The sequence below is a fragment of the Fukomys damarensis genome, unplaced genomic scaffold (genome assembly GCF_012274545.1).
Source record: "Fukomys damarensis isolate Sample0158 unplaced genomic scaffold, DMR_v1.0_HiC HiC_scaffold_9, whole genome shotgun sequence".
Classification (NCBI taxonomy): Eukaryota; Metazoa; Chordata; class Mammalia; order Rodentia; family Bathyergidae; genus Fukomys; species Fukomys damarensis.
In genome coordinates, this window is record NW_022900921.1 from 39,525,879 (window position 1) to 39,552,687 (window position 26,809).

The 26,809-nt window shown below is 44.8% G+C and overlaps 1 protein-coding gene across 2 annotated transcripts in view; it reads right to left on the minus strand.

Moving 5' to 3' along the window:
• Nucleotides 1-26,809, minus strand: part of Mertk (MER proto-oncogene, tyrosine kinase) — a 104,179-nt gene that overhangs the window by 62,683 nt on the left and 14,687 nt on the right. Inside the window, exons 1-4 of one of the 2 annotated variants that reach the window (XM_019209614.2) lie at nt 17,904-17,989; nt 17,161-17,569; nt 7,453-7,553; nt 5,069-5,242 (exon numbers count right to left, since the gene is read on the minus strand). In XM_019209614.2, coding sequence (XP_019065159.1) covers nt 5,069-5,242; nt 7,453-7,553; nt 17,161-17,558 — 673 coding nt within the window. In that variant the 5' untranslated portion in view covers nt 17,559-17,569; nt 17,904-17,989. Of the gene's footprint in view, nt 1-5,068; nt 5,243-7,452; nt 7,554-17,160; nt 17,570-17,903; nt 17,990-26,809 lie in introns of those variants that run through there. The other variant, XM_010638182.2, reaches the window with a different exon arrangement.

Consider the following 26,809-nt stretch of genomic DNA (forward strand, 5'->3'; position numbering starts at 1 on the left):
TGTCATCAGACTGGAGGAAGTAAAGATCATTAATGTTACACATACAGGTGAGAGCACAGGCCTGGCGTGGTGGTGCATGCCCATAATCTTAGCAGTGGAGAGGCTGAGGCAGGAGGATCACCAGCCTGGGCTGCATAGTGACTACTAGGAAGACTACAAACTGGTGCAAATTGGCAAACTTTTATATGAATGTTAAAGTATATAAAATTTTAAAATATGCCACTTTTTCCTTTAACTCCCCGTTTAGAAATTTTTTTTGGGCCAGGGATTTAGCTCAGTGGTGCTGCTGCCTGCCTCAAAAATAAGAAATTTTTTTTCTGTTCAGTTCATGAATTTAATTCTTTCCACAATTCTGGTTGCAGAATTTGTACCACAATTCTGGTTGCCACCGAGGTGCCACTGTAAATACTGATGGCTTACCACAAGAAAACGATAAATATGTAAGCTATATTAATTAGCTCTGTTTAGCCATTCCACACTGCATACATATTTCAAAACACCATGTTGTACAGAATAAGTATATACAATTATTATTTGTCAACTAAAAACTGTTTTGAACATGGAAAATAAACCAATGAGTATAAAAATGCATATACAAACATTATTTATAACTGAAAATAAATGGAAAGAACCTAAATGTTCATCAGCACATGAATGGCTAAATAAATGATGATCCATGCTAGGTGTAGTGGCACATGCCTGTAATCCCAGCACTCTGGAAGACCAAGGCAGGAGGATCACAAATTCAAGTCCAGCATGGGCAACTTTAGTGATTTAACAAGGCCCTGCTCAAAATAAAAAATAAATTAAAAAGGGCTCAGGATGTAGCTCAGCGTGAAGGCCCTGGGTTCAATCCCCAGTACCAACAAATAGGTAGATAGACAGATAAAAATAGAGGCAGGCCCACAGGCACCCACGTGGAAATACCTACATGTCATAGCTACCTGTGTGCGAATGTACATATCGGACCACACTGGGCCTGGAGTGAAGAAAGGTTGGCACGTGTTCCCTCTGTGCAGGGAGTGACAGTCACATGTGCATACCACATCACTGCAGTTCAAACATTATACAGCAGACATATGTTCAAGTAGTATTCAAAGGCTCCTGTTTGCCTGCACATGCACTATTTTTTTTTCTGGTCCTAGGGATTGAACTCAGGACCGTGTACCACTGAGCTAAATCCTCAGCCCAATGTGCCCTATTCTAACTGGAGAGAAAATCACAAATATGTGTGAGTGTCTGATCATCCATCACCAGGCTCCCAGTATTAATGTCTTGCACACCCCCAGCACACCATCAAAACCAGGAAATTGACAGTGGTACCATCGGCTGGACTTGCTAGGATTTCAGTTACATGTGCTCTCGCTTACATGTTGGTGCAGCTATGTACAAGCTCATCATGTGTAGCTTTGTGCAACCACCACTACAAAAAGGAGACTTTTTAAAGCATCCCCTTAGGCTGTAAACTGATCAATTCCTATTTCACATCTTTCTTGTCTAAACAGAAAAGAAATCGTTTTCAAATTCAAGAAATGAAAATGCAAATTGTGAAGAACTTAAAATTCAAAACAGGTGGCAGTGATAAGGGCACAACTGGCCATTTAGAAATAAATCAGGACTCCAAGCCGAGACAAATTATAGACTTGAGCATTAAAAGAATTTACAAATCTCATCACAAATACACATTCCTAATTCTGAGTAAACATGCACAAGAGAAAAAGTTCTAGAGGAACAAAAAAGGATGGATTTTGTCTCTTTTTTTCCTCGGTGCTGTGGATGGAATCCAGGGCCTCACTCACACATGCTAGGCAAGCACTCCAGTACTAAGCAACATCCTGCCTTTTACATTTTTGAGACTGGTCTTTCTATGTAGACCAGGTGGCTGGGATCACAGGCATGTGCCCACATGTCTGGCAATGCTCTGTATCTTTTTTTTTGAGACAGGGTCTCACTGTGTAGTTGAGACTGAGCTGGAACTCACTCTGTAGCCCAGGCTGACCTCGAACTCACAGCGATCCTTCTGTCTCAGCCTCCCAAGTGCTGGGATTACAGGCGTGCTCCACCACACCCAGCTAATGCTCTGTATCTTGATGTGTGTGGTGGGTATATGGGTATCCGCAGTCATCTACACTCACCAAACTGTATACTTATGTCCTATGCATTTAATGGAACATCAGCTTTACCATGATGACAAACATCTTGCAGGGACTTCAGAGCAATTATCACATACAAAGGGTGGAGAGTGTTATTTTAAATTCATTTTGAACACAGAAGTTCAACTCCTTGGAGAAATTCAAAGAAAACCCAAGTTAAGATACAGAAACTCATGGCATTCTCCTGTGGCCAGGTTAGATGTGCAACTCAGAGATGGCCCCTAGGAGCTGGAGTTCACCTGCTGATACATGCACAACACAGTGTCCACCAAGCACCTCCTTGAGCCAGGCCCTGGAACAGAGAGGGGAATGGGCGAGAGAAAGTCTTTGTCCTCCCTAAGTGAACGATTTCTAAGAAGACAGCCGAAGAGACGGCAGGGTGACCAGAGCGCATGACAGGTGCAATGCAGGAGAACACAGGCATGAGTTCTCAGGAGTCAACAAAGGTGTGGGGCGGACCCAAAATGTCAGAAGTAGGCAGGGAGGATCTCTTGAGAAGTGGTGCTTGAGTTGTGTCATGCAATGAAGGACAGAACGCGTGGGACAGACAGAAGAGACAGTGCAGAGGTTCTGAGGCAGGAATATGAAGAAATCACAGTGAATCATCATGGCTTGTACTCACTGAACATGGAGTAAAGAGGGGGCTGGGGTTGGGTTGAAGAGCTGGACAGGGGCCAGAACGTGGAGGTTCCATGGCCAGGGTCGGGAGCACTCGGGGTGACAGACTAAGACAATGGAGAGGTGATGTGTGCAGAGCAGGGCAGATGGGAGTGGGAACACAGATGGAGCAAAGGCCATTTAGGAAGTTACTCCTGCACTGGTGTTGACATGGGCCACGGTGTCCCCAACAGAGATGGAGGATTTAGCCAGATTCTAGAAGCAGAACTCACAAAACTGCTGATGCGATCAAGATAAAAAAATGAAGAAAAGGAAGGTCTGGCAAATGGTGATGTTACTTACTAAGAAGGGGAATTCTGGGGCAGAGCAAAGCGGGGGGAATCAAGAATTGCATTTTAAGATGCCTGTGTAAGCAAGAGAAGCCACCAACAGAGCAAAGAGAGACCACAGAGTGGAGAAAAAAAATGTAAAAGGACTATTATCCAGAATATACAAAGAACTCAAATAATCAGACCCCCCCAACTTCAAAGACCCAATCCAAAAACGGACATCTGAAATGAAAAGACTTTTCAGATGAAGAATTAGAAATAGGAGGGGCTGGAGATTTAGCTCAGTGGTGCCTGTGCCTGCCTTGCAAGAGCAAGGTCCTGAGTTAAAACCCACATACCAAAAAAACACAAAACAAACAAACAAACAAAAACAAGAAAAAAGAAACAGCTAATAAGTATATGAAAAAAGTGTTCAACATCACTGGTAATTTGTAAAATGCACATTAAAACAACGCTGAGATTTCATCTCACTCCAGAAAGAATGTCTGCTATCAAGAAATCAACCAATAACAAATGATGGCAGGGCTGCGGGGAAAAAGGAACCCTGCTCCACTGTTAGTGGGAGTGCACACTGGTACAGCCACTGTGGAAATCAGGGTGAAGATTTCTCAAAAAACTAAAACCAGAGGTTCCATTTGACCCAGCTATTTCCCCTCTTGGCATCTTCCCTAAAGAATTAAAAGCATCATACCACAGCAATATAGGCACATCCATGTTTATAGCAGCACCGTGTATATTAGCTAAATCTTGGAAACAGCCCAAATGCCCATCAACTGACAAGTGGATAAAGAAGATGTGGGTTTTTGCACAATGGAGTACTACTCTGCCATAAAGAAGGATGAGGTTCAGACATTTATAGCTAAATGGATGGACCTTGAGACCATACTCTTAAGTAAAATAAATTGGACAGACATGTTTAAATACCATATTGCTTCTCTGGAGTGAGAAACTAGAAGTGGAAATAAGGACTGAAAATGTATAATAGATATTGGGAAGTGAGATAAAAATGTTCCAATAGGGGGGAAGGGGATAAAATTAGGATAAAGTTTATTAAAGGGAAAAAAAAGATGCCTGTGCCCTCTGCAAGTGGACATGCCAAGGAGGCACGAGACAGAGCCTGAGGCTCAGGAGGGACAGTGGGGCCGGCAATGTAAAGTTTGAGGTCAGTGTCACATAGATGGTACTGGACTCAGGGCAGTGTGGACAGAAAAGCTCAAGGCACCTGACGACATCAGAACCCCTACTATACAGGAAAACACAAAGGGGAGGGAAGAAAGCCAGGTCTTCCTGGAGGTCCACCGCTGTGTTCCCAGGCCCCAGCTGGGCTCGGGCACACAGCAGACCCTCCTCTTGTGAGCAAGGAAGGAGGGAGGGAGGGAGCTTGGCCACTGTGCCAACTAGATGTTGCTGTAAGAGACAACGGGAGAGCACCAAGTCCACCATCTTTAGCAACATCAGAAACTGATCCACAGCATTGTTGACAAGAGCTTTGTCATGATTGTGGGAACAGAGCCAGGGCTCTGGCATTGGAATAGAAATCAAGATGAACGTGGAATGTCAGCTGGGCCCCAATCCCACAATGACTCACAAACTTCCTGCTGCAGTACCCGCGACCAAGCCACTTTCTTACTGTTCCACCCAAATGAGATCCTCCCCTCTTGTTAAATTCGAGACCCACGAGGATGCAAGGGGACAGGCATTGCCATGGGAGAGGAGAGAAGGGCTTTGTGGGCTTGCGATTTGGCCATATGGCCAACTTAAGTCTACACCCTGGCCTGGGAATCCTCACATCAGCTACTGACTCCTACAGGCCACCCATCTACCTGCTCCCTAACCCCAGCTGCCCAGCTTCATCTTATCTCCTCAATGGTGATAGGTGCAGTGCTCACCAAAGTTCTCATCCCTTCTACTGCCGGAGAAAAAGAAATCAGTGAATAAACAAGCCCATTGCCCATTGCCTGGACTTACCAGGAACGGTTAGAACAGAGGGAGATTTTTCAGGCCGTTCATTAATGCGGCTGCTGTTTTGAACCCAGAAAATGTCAACGGGCTCAGGGGGGCCCACAGCCTGGCAGGTGAGGTTGAAGGCTGTGTTTCTTGAGATGTTGAGGTTCTCGGGCTGCTTGGTGAAGTAGGGAAGTCCTGCAGGGAGAGTCAGAGGAAGGTGGGTCAGACCCTAACCCAGAGGCAGAGTCCCGGGGTTGACATATCGATTCCAGTCTGAAACGGCCAGTTGCTCCCTTTGACCATCCAGAGGCTCATTCCTACCTGTCACCTCTGGTCAACTTCCTAGAATACCTTCCCTGGAGGCTATAAATGCTGATCCAGAACTGGTTTTTCCAGAAAGAGTTTAAACATCTACAGATATATATTCTCTCTCTCTCTCTCTCTCTCTCTCTCTCTCTGTCCCTCCCTCCCTCCCCCCCTCCCACACACACCTCTCCCCTTCCAGTGCTGGGAATACAACCCAGGGCCTTACCTATGCTAGGCCAGCACTCTCCTAAGCTACAACCCCCAGTCTGCACACACATAGTTCCTAACTCAGATATTGCTCAAACACATGGGACTGGCTGGCAGGTTTCCAGTATTGCTCACCAAAACAAATACAGACTAAAAATAAAGCTCCGTATTTGATCTGCCTGAGTTTTGCAGAAAATCTGTTGTGTGTGTGTGTGTGTGTGTGTGTGTGTGTGTGTGTGTGTGTGTGACTTTCAGATGAGTGAAGACGGATTTTAAAGTCTGTGCACTTGGGGCTGGGATATAGCTCAGTGTGGCAGAGCATGTGCTCTGCATGTGTGAGGCCTGGATTCAATCCTCAGCACGCACATGCAAAATCCATAAGTGAACATAGGGTTGAATATTTTTCAAAGTACATTTTCATGAAAACAGAATAGACAGTTCCACAGTACAAATCTAAAATCTACTGTAATTTCAAAATCAGGGCTATAAGGAAGCTTAGGAAAATCTCAGAAAAAGCCAGTGAGTACTTATATGGGGCATTTATCCAAAATTTTAATAGGCAGAGATGACTATCAGCAGGCATTCAAACTGTGTTCTTTTGGGATTGGGAGCTCTAAAATCTGGTTCCAGCAGGAATGGTGTAGGAAATATACGAAATAGGATTCTTTTTTCCAGTTTCAAGGGTTTTCTCTTTGGATTTAACATGTTACTGCCCTGGGCATTATTCTGGGATCTGAACAAGTAAAATGCCCTCTCAGAATTTTCTCCAGAGTAGCAGCAAATGCAGGGGACCCCTTAACTCTGTCCAGCCTGGAATGGGCCCAGAGAAAGGTCCAGGAGAAACTTCTGAGGATCCTCCTTTTCTTTCTTTCTACCTGTCCCACTCCCTCCCTCTTTTCACTCATCTTCCCTCTCTCTGGCCTCACCCATTACTGGGGATCAAGTTCACAGGGAATGTAGCAGAGAAGACTTCAGTGGGAGATGCTTCTGCCTGTTCTAAAGCCTGCCGTGTGGAAGCTCTGAGAAAATAGAAGACAGCGGATGTGATGGTCTTGCTGCTGGGGCACCCAAGAGGGCAGGGATACAGGGCAACCCCTGGGGCAGGGGAGTAACCACTTGGGTAGCAGTAAAGGTGCTTCCTCCCTGTAGCCTCCACTGACAGGCCCAGCCCCTGTAGACCAGGCATCCAAACTCAGGCCCAGGGTGCCAAGAGCATCATCTGGCCTGGCTCATCTGTGCACCCAGTCACTTTTCCCACTAGCAGTAAGGATCCTCAAGGGCTAAGAGTGACTGTTCCTTGTCTGACATCTCCCTTCTCATCCCCAGTGGCCCCTATGTGATGTCAGGAAAAATGTCATGGACTTGCTTTAAACTGTAGGCCTGGAGCAACTAGTAAGGAACCTAAGCCAAGCGTAGTCCCAGGCTTGGCTGTGGACCTGGCCCAGGAAAAGCACTCACCCTCCTGTGTTCTACCATCACATACACAGGATGGGAAAGGATGCTGAATAATACCAAACACCACTGGACCAGGTGAATGGAGTGGTGCCACTATCAAAAATTGGACAATACGATGCGTTTTGCTCCCTAAAAAGAAATCTTTAGCTTATTTGTTAAATGAGTATTAAAAAAAAACCCATGAAGTCCAAGATCTCTTTTAATCTTACCTCTCATGCTAGTATAGAGCTTGAACTTTAAGAAGTTAAATTAATTTTGTTATTATCTAACATTTAAAAAGAGGATTGTCTTATAAAATTTCAACCCTAGTGGATTTGCAAGGTTTGCATGCAGAGCTATAAATAGATAGGTTGATTTCTAGGGTGTTATCCACAAAACATTGAATACAGGCTCTAAAACAGGTCTCAGGCAAAAGGACACTCTGGCCTCTGACTTACCTTGTACCTCGATGTCAATGGGGTCAGACACAATCTCGATATTGTTTACTTTCATCTTACAAATATATGATCCACTGTCTGAGCGCTGCACACTGGTGATGCTTTAAAGAAAAACACAGAAATATATTTACAGAGACTATTCTTTGAGTCTCTAATATAGAAACAGAAAATTCTTCCAATTTCATTGTCACGTGTTATATAGTTGATATTATGTGTCAACCAGACCAAGCCACGGTAGACAGCTGCTTGGCCAAACACCAGTACAGACATTGCTGTGAAAGTATTTTTCAGATGCCACTGAGATTTACATCAGCACCCTTTGAGTAAAGAAGATTATCATTTACAATAAAAATGTGGGCCTTTTCTACTCAGTGGAAGGCCTCACAAAAAGATTGACATCTTCTGAAGAAGTGGAAATTCTACCTCTGAACGGCCTCTGGATTAGATACTATAAGATTGGCTCCAACACACATGCTTCTGATTTCAGATTTGCCAGTCCCTCCTGTAGCATGAGCAAATTATTTAAAATAAAGGGGTGCCAAGCCCACCTCTCTCTCTCTCTCTCTCTCTCTCTCTCACACACACACACACATACACACACACACACACACACACACACACACACACACACACTACTGATCTGATGAACCCTGACTAGCACCTGTGCTGTTCATCACCTGTCTCAATTTCCAGGGTAGATTCTATACAAGGGATTTGCTACCACTCTTTTAAGGCATTTTGGAAACTGTAGAGCTGTTGGTGTTAGTCACAATGGCTAAGGTCTCAGAGTCTAGGAACAACTGTTGCATATCCTAAAAAAAACCTCCTGAGACTAGAACCTAATTGCATTTTGCATGTATACAAAATACTTTGCATGTTTTAATATTCATTTAATTTCCCAGGATTGTAACTGCCATGAAACTGGAGGGCTGCTGCTGTCCCCTTGTCCCACATCAAGGTTTCTGGTGCCTCAGTTACCATCCTGGAAGGTCAGTCACGGACAGTACCCCTGTTTTTGCTCCTGTCACATGTCATGTGCTGGGGGGTACACCAAGTGCAAGTGCATGGTGCTTCTTTATCTGTCCTGTGACATGGCTCAGCATTCACATGCTGAACCCTCATTACGGACTCCCTTTGTCTTCATCTAAGCTTGGGAATATTGTTAAGAAATACAATATACACAACAGGAACATGATGCAAACATCGCCATTAATCACACACGTCAAGAAAAGGTCAACAATATGTGAGGCTGAGTGCCGGTGTTAATTAGCAGGCCCAGACCCATTTCTCCCATGTTACTATGGAGACTTTCCCTAAATAATTCTCTTTTTGCTTCCTAGACCTTCACATCAAGGCTCCACTTGCTGCAGAGGCTGGACGCGGGGGACTGGAGAGAGGAGTAGCTGTCCCCCTCATAGCCCGCCTCACTGAGTCAGGAGGCTAAGTCTCCAAGGAGGGTCAACTGGAAAGGCCCAGAGCTCAAAATAGCAAACTTAGGCAACTAAGAAGTTCCAGAAAATTCACAGAATGCAGGGGAAGGGATAACTGAAGAAAATATCCCAGAATCACAGAAGGGAGTCTTTCTCTAACAGGTCCTGGGTACTGAAGAGTGTGGGAGAAAAGACCTACCATGAGCTTTATCGGGGAAGTCACAGTTCTAAGATGAAGCAAACATCACAAGACACTTCTGGAGGGAAACACAGGTCACCAATGATGAGTGGGGCCCATAGCATACTTCTAAGAGCAACTCTGGGAACTCAGAGGAAATACATCAATTACTTCACAATTACAACAGGAACTCATGTTCCTTTTTTAATTTGTCTCCAGCCAAACCATCTCAAGGTCAGGGTGAGGGAAAGAAACTTTTCAGACATGAACGCCCTAGGAAGGTTAGTAAGGGAAGGTCTCTGTGCCAGAGTAAGGGAGCAAGAGCCAAGAAAGGGAAGGCCTGGTTTCCGAGAAAGGGGGAACTGGGCTCTAAGAATTAGGAGCTGGAACACAGGAGGGGCAGAGGTCTCCAAACCGACAGCAAGGGTGATACAGGTGGACCCAGATCTGGAGCGCAACATGTTCAGGCACGCGTTCAGAGAGAGGGAGCTAGGACAGGTATTTCCCAGAAAAAAAGTCATTGTGGAAGTTGGAGGTACATACAGTGTTCCTTTCAGAATTTAGGGAAGAATGACTCTTAGAAAACTAAGTAAAACAAGCAGAAGGAAACTCTTTGGGAAATAAGAAAGCTACTCAAGAAGTAAATTTAGTTTAACGTATGATTCAGCTGAAAATAGAATTTCCATAGCCACACACACACACACACACACACACACACACACACACACACAAAGTGGTCCCTGGTTTAACCACAGCTATGAGTAACACTCCATTAAATTAACACAACACAGTGGGATTGGCACATTCAGGCACATCCACAAGACTGCCTCTGGGCTGAATATCTCAGGAATGGTGCTAAAGAGATGGGTCACCTCACTCCCCATCCAGAGGGGTTGGTGGCTGGAGTTGGGGACAGAGTATTTAAACAGTCAGAGTGTTTTACCATGGGCATGCAATACTTTAAAACATGGTAGGTTCCTGGGGGTGCAGACCAATTGGTAGAGTTCTTGCCTAGCATGTGGGAGGCTCTGGGTTTCATCACTAGCACTGCACCAACACAAAGGCAGAAAACCCTCCCCAGATTTTGGTGACACAGTCATCTGGATCAAGGAGGTTGAATGAAATGATACAGACATAGCCACAGTGTCTAGACAGGAACCACCTGCCCACAGCTGTGGTGCTGGCAGCTCCAGAAGCTGATTGCCCCAGGGAAGCCACAGCTGGGTCAGCCCTAGGACATTCTGCATACCTCCAGCACCACCTTCTCTGCCCCTCAGTCCTGCCCAGCTGGGCTGGCCTGCTTGGAAAGGCTCATAAGAAGAAGCTTTAGAGTCTGCTTGAGAGAAATACAGAAAGGGACAGATACTGGGTGGTTCTATATTTGTGAAGTACATACAGCAGTCAAACTCAGAGACAGAAATGAGAATACCACCAGATATCAGTAATGGGGGTCTCCGCTTCATGTTTCGTGGAGCAGAGTTTCAGTTCAGGAAGACCAAAAGGCCTGGAGATAGGTGAGGGTGATACTTGTACTTCATTGTGAATATGCCTAATGCCGCTGAACTGTGTATGCTCACAGGGTTAAAATGCTGAATTTTATGTTACAAATAGTTACTACAATTTTAAAAATTACACAATGGACAAAATGTTAATAAAGAAACACAAAGATCCACTGATGAGTTTCCTATTTTCACGGAGCGCAGTTAAAATGGCGCTGCTGGGGGATAATGGACAATTCAAGTGTAAGAAACTTTCAGATGAAAAAGAAGCCTTGTGAGTATGAAGCAAGCTGGTAACCATCAGGTACATGTGGTTAATAATAACTTTGCTCACTGGTGGTTTGTCTAAAGAAATTATGTTCTTAGCCAAGCATGGCAGCACACGCCTGTAATCCCAGCACTCTGGGAGGTTAAGGAAGGAAGATCACAAGTTTGAGCACAGTTTGGGTAACTCAGTTGTTTTAGCCAGACCCTGTCTCAAAACACAAAAAGGGATGGGGATCTAGCTCAGTGTGAAGGTCCTGCATGCAATCTCGAGTATTGGGCAGGGTATCCGCTGATTGTTCACCTATGACTCCACTTTCACGGCCTCCAAAAGCAGCCTGATAAAGAGCTGACCACAAGCATCAGTCAGGGCCAAGGAAGGCACAGTGAAGGTAGGGACTTAGCATTGAGAGCTGGGGGCTGAAAACAGCACCTCTCAGAGCCAGGAGCCTGCTTGGAGACAGGGGGCCCCAAAGAGCACAGGGCTTGTGGGGACCCAAACTAGCCACTTAACATCTTTACAAAGAGAATTTACTGAGAAAGTAAAAATCCTTCCAGCTTTAGCCCCTGGGAATCATGCCAGAATTTAAAGAGCGCTGGGATTCCTTAGACTAAACACAAAGCAAACAATAAATATGTCCTTTCACCACAAATGTCCCCCTAATTACATCCAGCACCTTCCAGGAGCCTAGGTTTTTGCTTGTATTTGAAAGTCAGTCTCCCTAGTCCACGGGTCTGATGGCTACCGCCTCTCTAGAATGTTTCGCCTGACAAAGGGACATGCCATCTGAGCCGGAGGGCTTTTGACGTGCTATGCCAGACATCAGAGCTAACTGTACCCCCAATTACTCCAGGGAAAGGTCTCTTCCAAGCAGGAGCCTGGACAGGTGGATGTACACAGTTATGAGCTGACACTAGACACAGAGGGCGTGGGTTACTGGTTAGAAGGAGGCCAGGCCCAGTGGCTCAAGACCTGCTAAGGAAGCTGGTAAATGTTCTTGAGGACTGTGGCCTGAGTCCGCACAGCCAAGATGGAGGCAGGAGGGAAGACGGCGATGTGGGCTTTCAGTATTTATCATGAGCACCCCAGCCTATGAGCAGACACTGAGTGTTTTCTACACCTATCAATAAAAGATGACTCTTGGGTCTATCAACAATATCAGATACCCCATCGAACAGGAAAAAGAACCAAGAAGTGAATACTAGCCTAGAACAGATCCAGCTCAAGAGGACACCAGCATGCAAAATATTGTATCATTTATTTTTTTTCCTGTGTATATGCACTCAGCCTTGGCATTTTGAAAAAAAAAATTTGGGGGGATGGATACCGGGGATTAAACTCAGGATCTTGCGCTTGTGAGGTAGGTGGCAGCACCACTGAGCTAAGTCCCCAGCCCTGAAAATACTTTTTTCCCCAGGCATAATGGTACGTGCCTGTAATCTTAGCATGCAGGAGGATGAGGCAGGAGAATCATTACAAATTCGAGTCCAGCCTGAACTACAAAGTGAGACCTTGTCTCAAAACAAAAAATATACTACTTTTTTTTTTTGGTACTGGGGATCGAACTCAGGTCCTTGTGCTTGCAAGGCAGGCAGCAGAACCACTGAGCTAAATCCCCAGCCCTGATACTAGTTTTTAATGTTCTCTCTTTATAATTTTACTTGCATTCTTCTATATTTGCTTCTGTTTTAAAATTGAGAATACGATGGCAAAAAACTGCCATTTAAGTATTTTGAAGACTTTTAATATAATGTGAATGAAACACATATAATCATCCATGTAATAAAATGGTAATTTATTCCAAGAATATTAAATTTAAATATTCATGGAAACTTTTTCTTTGGGCAGTGGAATTATGAGCCATTATTTTCCTCATTGTACATGCTATTATATTTAAAATTTTAAAATACATTCACACACAAGTAAAGTTATTTAAAAAATCTTTTCAGAGGGAGAGGGGAAGTAAAAAGAATTAAGATGTGTTATGTACATGTACCAACTTTCCCCGAAGAATGTAACTGCCTATGAGCTCCTATTATTTCCATCTTTTTCAACCCCATCACAATGAACTGAGGCTTGATTACAAGACGCAGTCACTCCGCAGTAGCAGAAGGGTCCCTCCCTCTGGTCCTGATGCTGGGTCTTCCTCCCTTAAAATGATCCTTCATAGCCAGATCTGAATTCTGAGGGTCATGGTACCTCAGCGCACGACACTAACAAAACCTGGGCACTCTGCCTTCAATGTCTGAGTCTGCCCTTCCCTCTGTGCTTCACTGCCACAAGCAGGTGGCCCGAGGTCAGGTCAATCTTTCCCATCTCAGGGCCGTCATTTCACCAGTTAACTGATATCAGTAATCTGCATCCAACAGATTTTTTAAAAACCACTTTTAGAACAAGTGTATAGTTGCCTCTGTGTTGTGATTTAGGAAGAAAAAAATCTCTACTCCTTGGTGTGTAAAGTGATGTCACCAGTAATGGTTTCAGGTCTTCTTAGCGTCAATTACTTTATCACATTCATTTCTTTTCCTTTTGGAGGGCGAGAGCAATGTGACAGCACAAGGCTGTTATGGAAAAAGGAGATGGAAGCAATGGTAGAGGAAAAACATCAACAGAAACCATTAATGCACCCTGATGCATTAAACCGTACCTTCAACTGGGACCGAACACCAGATGCTTAACCAGCTGTTGTAAAGGAAGTTGAGTATAGATGGTCCTCAACTTAGGATGGTTGGCTTGATGACATTTTGACTTTAGGATGGTGTGAAAGCTATTCTCATCCAGTAGAAACCACTCTTCAGAATTTGAATCCTGACTTTGCCCCAGGATAGTGATCTGTGGTATGATGCTCTCTTGTGATGTCCCAACCACAGCCCACAATCGGCCCTGTGACTGAGAAACTCTGCAGTATTGCTCAGCTAGCATGGGTGCGATCTTATATTTATTCTGTACACTTTTAATTTAGGAGATTTTCAACCTATGATGGATTTATTCAATGCAACCCTATCCTAAGACAAGGGTGTATAGCATCCACAAGACTGTCAAGCCTTTAGAATCTCACAATTGCTCCATATTTAAGGGATGAACACAAGTACAAACCGTAGGTTTCTCAATTTGGAGACTTTGTCATTTTCAAAATTCCTGCAAATACTTAGTGAGAACTTCTGTATATGACACTAACATCTTGTCTCAATTACTTTTCTCTCATTACTGAGACAAGATAAACAACACCCAAAGGTAAAGGGAGAAAGGTTTATTTAGATCCTAATTTATAGAGGTTTTAGTCCATAATCGGCTGTCTCCAAGGCAGGGTGGCACAGCAGACAGGCACTGCAGCGGAGAAATATTTTATGGCAAGCAGAAGGTAGCAAAGCAAGCAAAAGAGAACACAAGCTCCCTTCTGTCTCTTACACTGTATCCAGGCTACTGGGACTAGGGTAGTACTATACCAATCAGTGGACTGACTTAGTAATCACACACCCGTAATCCTAGCATTGCACTATGAATCAATCACAAACTCTAGATTCAGCTACCTCTGCAAAAAGCCCCACCTGTGACTTCATGAAGCTTTGGGGGACATCTGGACACAAGCCACAATGCACCTTATAGAAAATGGTCCCATGACTAACTCTAAATACCATATGCTTCTCTGTAGACTCCCCCCAACTCTGGATAACACACAGACTTTATATTGTGTGTTTTCTTCCCCTCATACAACTGTAATAGCACATACCCTTGAGTAAACATGGTCCACACAGGTATTATTAATGGCAACTCCAACAAAACTGCAGGATAATGAAGTCTTAGTAAACACAAACACTGAAAACCTGAAACTACTTTTTGTGTCCTTCTAGGGACAGAGAAGATTTCCTTGAGGGTCCACGACATGTGAAAAGTGACAGTGCAACAGGTGTGCAAATCAAGTGCCCTGTTTAAGTGTGACCAGCTCACTATCTCCTGCCTGGGAAAATCACTGTGTTTATGAGGACTTCAGTGTCCTTACCTTAGTGTCAAGTTTAGGGAATTCAATGTCTTTCTCTCTTGCCAAGAAATTACACAAATACTTATAATCTTGATTAAGTCACTGTAATTTTTTTCATTGGATCACTCAACAGCTACTGTGCCACCTCAACATGACCTTATGAAGGTGCATGTAGCATTGTCCTAAAATGTCACCTAATTCAGCCCAATATTCATCACTTCTAAGACTTTGAACCACTAAGGTTCTGCTATAAGGCTTGATTTGGAGGTCAAATAAGGTATTTTTTTCTCATTTAGAATGAATTCTGTATAATAAGCTGAAAAGAAGATGAATACATCTGAATCCCACAGTTCTCAAAATATCACCTTCTGAAATCTAAAGCAAAATAAGGCCACTGGTGATCCCAGTTTAAAAACACTCCAGTTTAAGTTTCCTTAAATTAGTTCCTTGGAGCAGACCTGGAGCTGGCAGTCAGGTGTCCAACCAAGGCTACAGAAAGAAGGCCACGGAGATGTGGCTGCCACTCCATGGTCACAGGCTGGCCATGCCAGAGAGATGACAGTGCTGCATCCCCCAAGTGACACCTGATGAGACCAAGTTGCCACTTTCTGTTTCATTGAGCCTTGAAACATTTCCTCATTCACTTGTTATTGAATGATGATTTTATTTTTCTCATCAGAAGTTGTGTCTATATAATGGTAAAACATTTGCTTTCTATAGTTGACAGAGAAAAGAACACAGTCAAATCTCCGGTTTGTTACATCAACCAAAGGAAGTCAGGGAAGTTAGTATTCACTGACCAAACCTACAACCTGGAGAAAATGTGCAAAAAAAAAGCACATCATGGGGAAGTATTAATAGACTAAACTCTGCCAGGAATCATTGCGTCTATTGGTGACTGGGAGGTGTTTTTATGAAAAGGAAACATAAAATGATTCACCGAAAGGCATGACACAGCATGGGGCAATGCCAAGTGTCAGGTCAGAGAAAGTGAAAACGTGACAGAGGAAAGAAGGCTCTGAGCCAGGGCAGAGGAATTCCAGAGACAATGTGATTCAACTCTAAGTGAATCAACCAACCTCACGTTGAGCTTTTGTCAACCACAGGTAAGCCAGTTGTACAAGTGTGCATGCAAAGGGGACCTCATGCCAACACATACACAAACACACACACATGCTCTTCAGGTTAAAAAAAGTTGATCTCAATGCAGAATAGGGATTACTTGAGGCTGGAAAGAGGCAGGGCGAACAGAAGAAGGCTGGATAACAGGTACCAAAATCATGTTCAATGGAAGAAATAAAATCTGGTATTCCATAGCAACATTATTATATCATTATGTAATAACAGCCCATTATGTATTTTATGCAGATTTAGAAGAGAGGAGTTTGAAGACTCCAAACATAAAGAAATGATAAGGAAGCAGGGCATGGTAGTGTATGCCTGTAATCCCAGCACTTGGGTGGCTGAGGCAGGAGGATTGCTGTGAGTTCAAGTCCAGCCGGGGCTACATAGTGAGTTCCAGGTCAGTCTCAACTACATACTGAGACCCTGTCTCAAAAATACCAAAAAAAAAATTTTTTTAAAAGGAAAAAAGAAATGATAAGGAAAGGAAAATTCTAATTACCCCAATTTGACCAGTATACATTGTATGCATATGTTGAAATATCACACTGCACACTATTAATTTGTACAATTACTGCATGTTAATAAGATTAGGTAAATTAATAAGCCAAGAAACAAAAAAAGAAGAAGAAAACAAGCAAACCAAAACCCTTTCAAGTGAAGAAGAAAGAAATGAGAATACCAAAGAGGTGGTATGGAGAGAGGTGCCTGCCCTCTGGCCTTCAGGATCTGAACAGGATAGGATGGCTCGTTGGGCGGGAGAATGGAGGAATCCAGATACACACTGGCTTGGCTGACCCCATCGCCACTGTCCCCAACTCATCACACCCCATAAAAACACTGTGCCTTGGACTGGGCTGTGGTTCTGTGGTAGAGCAGGTGCTCAGCGTGCTCCCTGGGGCCAATCCCTGAACAAAGCGCTGTTCCACTCATTGGTAGAACACTTGCATCCAGCTGTACTTGACAGTGACTTGCAGGTCAGGAGGAAAATGGCCCTCCCAGTGCCCAGGGTCTCTGTGAGCCAACAGTTGTCTGGGTTCAAGCTCAGTTTAAAAGAAGTCAACGACACAGATTGTCAGCTACTACATCCATCTACACACTAAGGGATCAACCTTGTTTGAAAAGAAAACAAAGGCTCTTTTTCCTGTTATTGTTGTTTTAAATTTAGGAGGCTTTGCTTTTGATGTAACATTAGCATAATGACCCTGAAAAAGAAAGGAAGGAAGGACACTTACCTGAAGGATGCAATTATCGATGTTACTTCGTTATCAGGATAATACTGTGTGATTGTATTATGTGCCCTTCGCAATTCCTTCCCATCTTTCCACCAGGAAACACTTTCAGTTTCCTGGTACACATTAGGTATATTGATGGAACAATTAAATTTGACATCTTTGTGTTCGGAAAGTATTATGTGTCCAATTGTGTGATTAAATGCAACGGGTGGTCGGAGCTTTGTGGCAGCAGGGGTGGCCTGGGGGATAGCCGTGTTTCCCGGATGTGGTCTTCCAGGCTGGGTGGGTGACAACATCGAAGCAGGCTGGTACCCACTGGTGTAAGGATAGGAAAATAGCCTGTGGTCTGCTTGCAGGCTTCTTGGGAATAGGTGGTAGGGCTTGGTTTCTTCCCTCATTTTGGCAATAGCTGCAAAACAGAACACCCGAGTCTTAGCCTTTAAATTCATGGTGGAAAGTTTTCCAAGTGGTAGGTCCTCAACTTGATAAGCCATGATGGGGGGAAGCAGAGATCCTTAGTGCCTCCAGAAAAATGAACAGAATCTAACACACATATCCAACACAGAGTACACTTGTTCACTTGTCTCCTCCTAAATGCTTAAGAAATAAATTTCCTACTTACTACCAATAAATGAATAACAAATGAAATTTAAAACTTGTAAATGGCAACTCCTCCCATGTCCTGCATACCCAACTCAATAGGAAGGCAACAGCAAAGGAAAACACAAGGCCGGTTTTCTTACCCTCTGCTCAGTCACATACTATGCCACACATTTGCCCACGAGTCTTGAAAAGGCTGCCTACTAGTCTCAGGGAGATAATTTACAATGTCTGTGTCCACGAAAAAATATGTCCCAGGCTTGGAGCTTCCAGTAAATCCCTTCCTGCTGGAATGAACCAGAACATGTTTTTATTTCAGCTGGCCCACAACTATTTCTAAAAATATAGTCTCACATTAGTTGTACTTTTAGCTGTGTGTGTACACGCATGCGTGTGTGCATAAGGAGTGGCTTTGAGTTATGCCAGAGTTGGTGAATAAGAACACAAGATACTGAGCTAACTGATACCTAACAGAGAGTTTTTGGCATACACGTTCAACCAAGCAGCTAAAACGCTAATGACAGGAGCGAGAGAACTGGGGCAGAAGGAAGGGGCCTGGGAATTTTTCCTCTAGTTTCCTCTGAGCCACATCGCCCTGGACGGTACAAGCGATGGTCAGGGCTTCCCCAGGAGCTCGCTGTCCAGCTTTCACCCTCTTCACAATGGCTCCTTCCAGCCCCTAAAGGGGTTGTGCCTTTGGGAATGAGGAGGGAGGGTGAACGTCAGTCAGGTGGAGGACAGGTGCCCTCACAGGGAGAACCCAGGACCAGCTGTGCTTAGCCAGAGGCCTGAGGCTGGATGGGAGTGAGGGTTACTGTGTTGTTGGTGGGGCGGGGGGTCAACCGGGGCTGAAAGCATTCATTTTCACCCCAAGGAGTGGAGATCAGGGGTCTTTCAGAAAATGACCCCCCAAAAGACGTGGCTTCAGACTTCCAGTGGAGCACTGTGGAGGGAACAAATGGCCGGAAGAACTTTCCCTGAAGTCCCCTTATTGACCAAAGCACCAGATCCACCAAAGAGGGACAGATTACCTTCAACCTTCCTGCTGAGAAAAAAAAATTAAGTGAGCTAGCACCACAGAAGAAGAGACTGAAAAAATCAAAATCACATCCAGACTAGTTTTGTTCCAGGCTGCTTGCTGTCTGTTTTCTGGGCTTGTTCTCCCTGCTAAAATTCACAACCCTGTGCTCCCTCTCCACCGGGTCACCGTCCTGCCTCCCTCTTCCCCCAGGACTTGGGTGTTCAGGCCTCACCCTTGTGGTCCTTCTTTGACGTTCATATTTTTATGACACCTGTGTTCTGGTACGTAAATAAATCTGAATGCTTTCTCTCCTGTTGTCTTGCCTGGTGGCACTTCGTGTCAGCTGACTCAGTTACTGGACCTTCTGAGGGAAGTTGCAACTTCCCTAGAACAGACAAGAACATCTTTACTTCTTCCCACCCATCAAGCTCTGCAAGACTCAGGAGTGTGGGATTTTGCCCAAACAACCATTTTTCCCTTTATATGTATATCCCTCTCTCAGAAGGCACAAAGTGGAGTGGGAGAAACAAATAATATTTTCACTGGTTTGTTTAATTTACTAACAAGAGTTTTCCACTTATAAAGTTAATACAAGTTTGTCGTTAACAAAAATTCAAACACATACTGAAGCACAGACAGTAAAAAGTGGAGCCTGCTGTATAATCCCGACCCCACAAGACGACCTCTCATTACAACTTGGGGTCCAACCCACAGTTTGTAGGAGCCAAGGTGCTAAATCGTGGGGGGAGTCACCCAAGCAGGGGACATCCCTGTAGTCAGGAAACAGGTAAATTCACCCTTCAACTATTCTTTGCATAGCTTGCGACACAACAACCTTGGGTTCTTGAAAAGTGTGTCAAATGATTTAAAGGCCAACAAATATTTATGTAGCACCCGTTGCATTCCAGATTTTCCTCAATAATCCAACAGGAGAAAGGAAGGGGCAGAATCACAGAGGGCCTCAGGAGTTAAGGGGGAGACAGGAAATAATTACCTGGGAAAAGGAAGGCCTAATGGTTTGAATGTCTCTCCCCAAAGTCCATGCATTAAACAAAGTCCTCAAATTCGTATGCTGATTGTGTCAGCTGGTGGGGCCTTGAGGAGGGAAATAGGATCAGAGGAGGGCATGTGCCTAGGTCCCTGTTAGGTGGCATTTGTTAGGAGAGAGATCTTGCTCTGTTTCCGCATACAATACATCTCCCACATTATGGTGTAGCACATGGCCCTGGCCAGGTCTTGGCACCATGCTCTTGGACTTCCCAGCCTCCAGAATGTGAGACAAATAAACTACCATTCTTTTAAATTATTGGCCTTAGGCGTTTTGTTACAACAACGGGCAATGCACTAAGACGGGAGGGAAGCTGTCCTGAAGCCTCAGGGAGGCCATCCTTTCCTCCCTCCCCATAGTTAACATCCCAGGGTCAGGTCTGGATCCTCCTCTTCAGAACACCTCTTGTGATTACTCATTATTTCTTTCACCTTCCTGCTCTGAAAGCCCCATCAGACCTACTACCATCAGCATAGACAGTTCAAAGGAGGAACTCAAAGTGAAAGTTTGTTGAGTGAGAAAGTAAAAGCAAGGATTTGAGAGGGGTGAGGAAAGGTACGGTTTCTAGAGGAGAGGAAGCAGGAAATTGGAGAGAAAGGCAACAGTCCTGTGAGTTTGGGAAGGGCAACTGAGTTGTAGAGTAGACTCCTCTGCTAGGACAATGGAAGACAAAGTGAAATTAGGCCGAATGTAAAGTCAAGAAGCGAGCGGAGACAAGAGTTCCTGGGAGCAGATCACAGCTCTGCTTGATGAAGGGCATCTGGCACCACGGTCTGGCTGAGTGGAAGGAAGAAGAGCAGAAGCCAGAGGTCAGGAAGAGAAACCTACAAGGAAGATGCTGAAGACCTAACTGCCGAAGTGGGCTAGGAGTAGGAGATGCAGGAGTCAGCGGAGGGGCTCACAGCAACAGCATCCTCATTCCAGCCAGCATAACAGAAGGTCAACCTGACACCAGGCATCAAGGCAGGTGAAACCCTGACACGAGAGAGAGATCCCAGGAGGGAACAAAGGTTGGCCGGAAGCTGCTGTGGTGGTTTCTCACAGACACCATGGGATGAGAGGGAGGTACTCTACATGCTGCCGTTAGGAATGAAGCAGATATTGCTAAGTCCGGCTCACAGTAATGACTCAACATGTTTTTATTATTTTCTCTTTTAATTGTGAGCGCTTAAAAACATACCATTGTCCAACACTGGAGCACTATGATCTGCACGCGTTGGTACTGAAGGCTGGAGCCCTATGCATTGTTGGTGAGATTCACACTGCAAAACTTCAGGGGTACTGTCATTCACTGTCATCTGTATAAATGGTGCTCTAGAGTGTGCAATGCACAGCTCACTATGGAAAATGATGGGAAGGGTCAAAACCAAAACCATTCCCATTTTGGGACCCCAGGGTCAGGGCAAAGACAAATTATAACATACATCTTAAGCTTCCAGGTTTTCACTGTTTCAGCACTTGGATTCTGTAATGCACCTTACTTTCTTTAGCTCCCACAGACCGAGAACATTTTCCAAGTTATTTTGGAGGGCACGACGATGAGTGACGAGATCAGACAAATAGACTTGGTCATGTAGCAAAACTTTATCAATTGTTATTATCATGTTCCTGTTATCTCAACAACAAAAGCAAGTGTTGTGGGCCTGTTTGCTGATGACCATTTTGGAGACACTTTTCAAAATTTGTTTAGTCAGTTTGAGAGATGTATTAAAAACCCACATCACTGACTTCATGTAAACTTGGTTCTTTGGAGACAGGACATGTGGAAGAGTGGACTATCTCTTGTTGTAATTTGGGTGGAATGCACAAAAAATTGTGCCCAGCAAGCATTACCTTGATTCCAAAACCAGAGAAAGAGCCATCTAAAAAAGAGAGCTACAGGTCAATCTCTCTAATTCAAAAATCCTCAATAAGCTACTAACAAACAGAATGCAGCACATCATCAAAAAGATTATGCACCATGACCAAGTAGGATTCACCCAGGGATGCAGGGATGGCGCAATATATTCAAATCAATAAATGTAATACACTATATTAACAGTGCCAAGGACAAAAACTATATTATCATCTCAACAGATGCAGAAAAACCATCTATGTTGACAAAGTCCAACATCCATTTGTGATAAAACCCTCCAGAAAATTGGAACAGATGGTCTTTAGCTCAATCTGAACAGCCAACATCATATTAAATAATTAAAAACTGAAAGACTTCACTCTAAAATCAGGAACAAAGCTGGGTGTGGTGGCGCATGCCTGTATTCCCAGGACTCGGGAGGTTGAGGCAGGAGGATAGCTGTGAGTTCAAGACCAGCCTGGGCTACATGGTGAGTTCCCGGTCAGTCTCAACTATATAGTGAGATCCTGCTTCAAAAAACAAAACAAAACAAAACAAAAATAAAATCAGGAACAAGACAAGGATGTCCACTATCACCACTCTTATTTAATAGAGTCTGGAAACATTGGCCAGAACATTTAGACAAGAAAAAGAGATAAAAGGAATAAGGATAGGAAAGAAAGAAGTTAAACTACCATTTCCAGATGACATGATATTCTACATAGAAGACCCCAAAAAATTTCCCAAAAGACTTCTAGATTTAATAACCAAATACAGTAGCGTAGCTGGATACAAAGTCAACTCAAAAATCAATAGCATTCCTGTATGCAAACAACAAATTCACTGAGAGAAAATGGTTAATTAGTTTAGTGTATGGAATAAAAAAAGAATTAAAAGTCTCATCCCATAGAAATATATGCACACCCATGTTTATAGAGCACAGTTTGTAATGGCTAAATCTTGGAAACAGTCCAAATGCCCATCAGCTGAGGGATGGATAAAGAAGATGTGGTTTTTTTATACAATGGAGTACTACTTCGCCAAAAAGAAGAAAGAGCCTGAGACATTTCTAGCTAAATGGATGCACCCTGAGACCATACTCTTACGTGAAGTAAATCAGACACACATATTCAAATATTACATAGTTTCTCTGGAGTGAGAAAGTAGAAGTGGAATTAAGGACTAAAATTTATAATAGAAACTGTGAATAGGAAGAAAATGCTCAAATGGGAAGGGGGAAAAGGAAAGGGGAGGGAAAAAGCAAGGAAGGGAAAAGGAAAAAAGAATAGAAGGAAAAAGTGCAAACAAAGCTTTCAAAAATAAGGAGAGAAGAAGGGTTGAAGGGAGGAGAGGGAAAGGGAAAAAAAAGATATATCATGTACACATTTTATATGGGGAATGTTATGTATATCTAAGATGTACCAATAAGATTAAATTTCAAAAAAGAAATTGTCCCTTTCCCACTTCTTGTATACACATCGGCTGGCTTCCATTGCTGGGACAGAATACCTGAGGTAGACAGCACAAGGAGGAGAGGTTTATTCGGGGTCTGTTTCAGAGGTCTGAGCCCATGGCAGGTTGGCTCCAAGGCAGAAACAGCACAGTGGGGGGAAGCTGCTAACCTCACGGCAGCCAGAAAGCAGAGCAAGCAAGGGGCCAGGGAGGAAGGGGCCGGGGGTCAGAAATAACCACCAAGGCCAGGCCCCCATGGCACACCCAGAAACACCCCAAAGTGTACTTTATGAATCTCTGACATGCCAAGTTGCCAGTCGAGATTAACATCACATCCCTTCTTCCCAGGCTGTTCTGTTGCACGGACTGTGTAAGCAGCTAAAGTGGGAAGTTTGACTTTTCACAGTAAGTGCTGCTAAGTAGCTTTGGGTACTTATGCAGCCCCAAGCATGGATGCCCAGCTGTTCCAGCAGCTGCAACTGCCAACTCAGAGGCCATTCAGTCCCATCGAGTTGCAGAGCTGGGCAGGGGATGACAGCCTACCATATGCTTCCTGTTTGCAAGCACCATTCAGCCACTGACTAGATTCCAAATCTCAGCTTCTTAAAGTCGGGTATTTTGTCCCATCACTTCCCTCCAGTGCCCAGCAGAGGGAGAGGCCTACAGGACACAATCAACAATCATCCAATGAGTAACTGGCTGGGACAGCTCTGCTGCCTGGTGAACCTGCCCAGTGGTCCCCACCTTCAGGTGCCGTGTGCCACCAGCCTGCTTCACAATCTCATGGACCTGGAAAGTAGGGGCGCCCAGGGACAGCAAGAGTGAGCCTCAAGGGCCAGCCTGGGAGACACGCTCCTTCTCAGGGAGCTCTCTGAAGTTCAGCCTCAACATCAGGAGACTCAAAGGCAGCTGCAAGAGTGAGGAACCAGCCTGGTGCTGGCGGGGGTCTGCTTCCCACCACAAAGAGCACAAGTGGGCATGTGTGGGCGCGTGGAGTGTCAGCAGGCTGCCAGGACTGTGTGCTGTGCCTGGGCATGTGGAAGTTTTTGTGTGGCCTCTCTATGGGAGGGATTTGAGCAAGCAGCTCCACTGTGATTAGGAGGAGAAAGGTGTCCTCCCGGTGGGGGGTGGTGGCATTAGTAGGTTACACACAGGCCTGTGTCCCTCTTTGCTCCCCAGGAGGAAGGGCTGGGCTGGTGGATTGTCATACCACTCAGGGAAGGGTGGCTTCCTTGCTACCCAGATTAGGGACAGGAACAAAAATGTTCTGCTTGGTATAGTTTGAATTTATGCAACTCAAAGGCTTCTGCACTGATAAAGAGGAGTAAATACTTTTAGTGAGAGGGAAAAAGTATCCTTCAACCTGAAATCACTGGACCTGACAGACAGTACTAACTTGTACCTGGTAATCATTAATTTCACTGTAGCAAACGACCTCAGACTGCTTTAAAAAGGGTAATGCCATCTGTGAGATGAAAGGGACTCCTGGGCTGTTCATGTGCACAGGCAGAGCGATGCCCTGCAAGGGACGATGCTGACCTTGAGTCAAAGCTGCAGAGAATGTGGCTGGGGTTTAGGGCAAAGGAAGGAGGGTAAGGGGTCAGGGGCCCATACGGTGCAAGAGGTTACAGCTGTAGGGCAGCACAGAAAGCTCCAGAGAGAAAGGAAGTGGCCAATCAAGCATGGTATTGGCAGGGTCAGACTTTGCATATGGGCCCCAGCCAGCAATTTACACTGATTGTGTGACATATGAAGCCAGTGGGAACAAGGTCCACAGAGTTCACCAGGCTTTGCTCAGGACAAAGGAATAGCTCTGGATAGGTAAAAGGGCCTCCGCAGACCCGGCAGGCTAGTCAACCCACTGGCAGGGTCTCAAGAGGCTTATACCTCTGAGTAGAACATAAAGGCTTATTGGGGAGACCACCCTGCTGCCCTGGCCCCCACATATTCCTTTTTTCTCTAATTAAAAACATAATAATCAAGCAAATGTGCCCCTCTCCTGGGCCTTGAGCACATTCTTCAGCAAGGGCCTCACAATCAGACCCAGCCCTCATGGGTATGTGGCTTTTTCGTGGCGAAGGGCTTTGCACAAGAAGCTTTCCAAGCAGCCTGTAATCCTCAGCTCCTTCAGGAGGAATGGGGCAGGCACTAACGCAACCAGGAAGAACACTGCAGAATGGGATCGAGACAGTGTCAGCCTCTTCCACTGCTCCCACCATGCTCCCAAGCCCTGCAGACTCTCACAGGAAAAATTTGTAAACCTCTGATGCTTTGGTCCCACCTAGAGATTTGAGTTCATGGATCTGGAGGGCAGCTTGGATACCAGGATTTTAAAAAAGTCTTCTCTGGTGATTCTAATGTGTAGCCAGGGTCAGATACCTGCTCTAGCAAAGGGAGGTGGAGGCGTAAATCACCCTGCTTTGGGGTGCTGTCCCATGGGTCTGGAAGGCCAGGTTTGCCTGCATGTGCCTTGGGAGATGGGGGCTGCAGCAGGAGGAGGTGAGAACAAAGACTCTGCAATCACAAGGGCAGCTTTACCCCAGCTCAGCCACACATCACCATGTGCAGATCATCGATCCATCCAGTCAGTCCCCTCCGGACAAGGAGATAGTTAACACCTCCTTCTCTCATGGATGGGAAGAGAACACTGCAGGTAAAACACTGTGCAGGATCCAGCAGGTGCAGACATGCAGTGAATGGTAGTGATTGTTTCCCTACCAGAAAACACCTGATCTGTCTGGATTCAAAGGTGCAGCTAGTCATGCCTGGATGGGCTAGGCCAGACATATGGAACCAATTATGCTGGCTGAGCCCCTAGACGTGAAATACAAACTTAGTGTTGACTTAACCAAGAGTTTCCTTCTCATTCCTCTGTGGCAAAATGCAAAGTGTCACAGAAAGGCTTTGAGGCAACACTTTCTGGCCAGGGTCATGAAACAGCGTTTCCCTCCAGAGGTCTGGGGTTGATTCTCCTCCACAGTCCAGATGTGGCTTCACAAGACCCAGGGGAGACTCTCGGTCTCCAAGTCTAACTCTTTCATCGTGGTGCCCCCAAGACATGCCCTGCAGCCCACTGATTCCTGAGTTCCTATGACAGAAAAGCCATTCTTTAAAGAAAAAAAAGGCATTTCCTTATAAAATGTGGCTATCTCTGGAAGACCAAACACTTGAGTTCATGAATAGTTTGCTAAAGTCTTTCCTAAATGATGGAGGGTAAGAAATCTCTAAAAACAAGAGTAGATATACTCTTCCCCATTTTCCCCACTGAATATACTTAAACAAACTGGACATTACATAGAAAATGAACTTTGGGGGCAGGGTACTGGGTACTGAACCCAGAGCCTTTGCACTGAGCTACATCCCCAGCTCCTCTGTAAAATTTTGAGACAGGGTCTCATTAAGTTAGTAAGGTGTTCAGACTGGGCTCAAATCTGCAATCCTCCTTCCAGAGTTTGGGGTTTATAGGTGTGCACCATCATGCCTGTCTAAAAACAAACATTTTAAAAAATCTGAAAGACAGAGTAGTCGAAATAATCAGACAGAAAATAGCAGGGTGGTTGCAAGGGCTTATGTGGAGAGGGACTGGAGTTGTTATTTAATGGGTAGAGAGTTTCCGTTTTAAGAGATGAAATGGATGGTGGTGGTGGCTGCACAACATCATAGGGGTACTTAATTCCTCTGAGCTGTGCTGTAA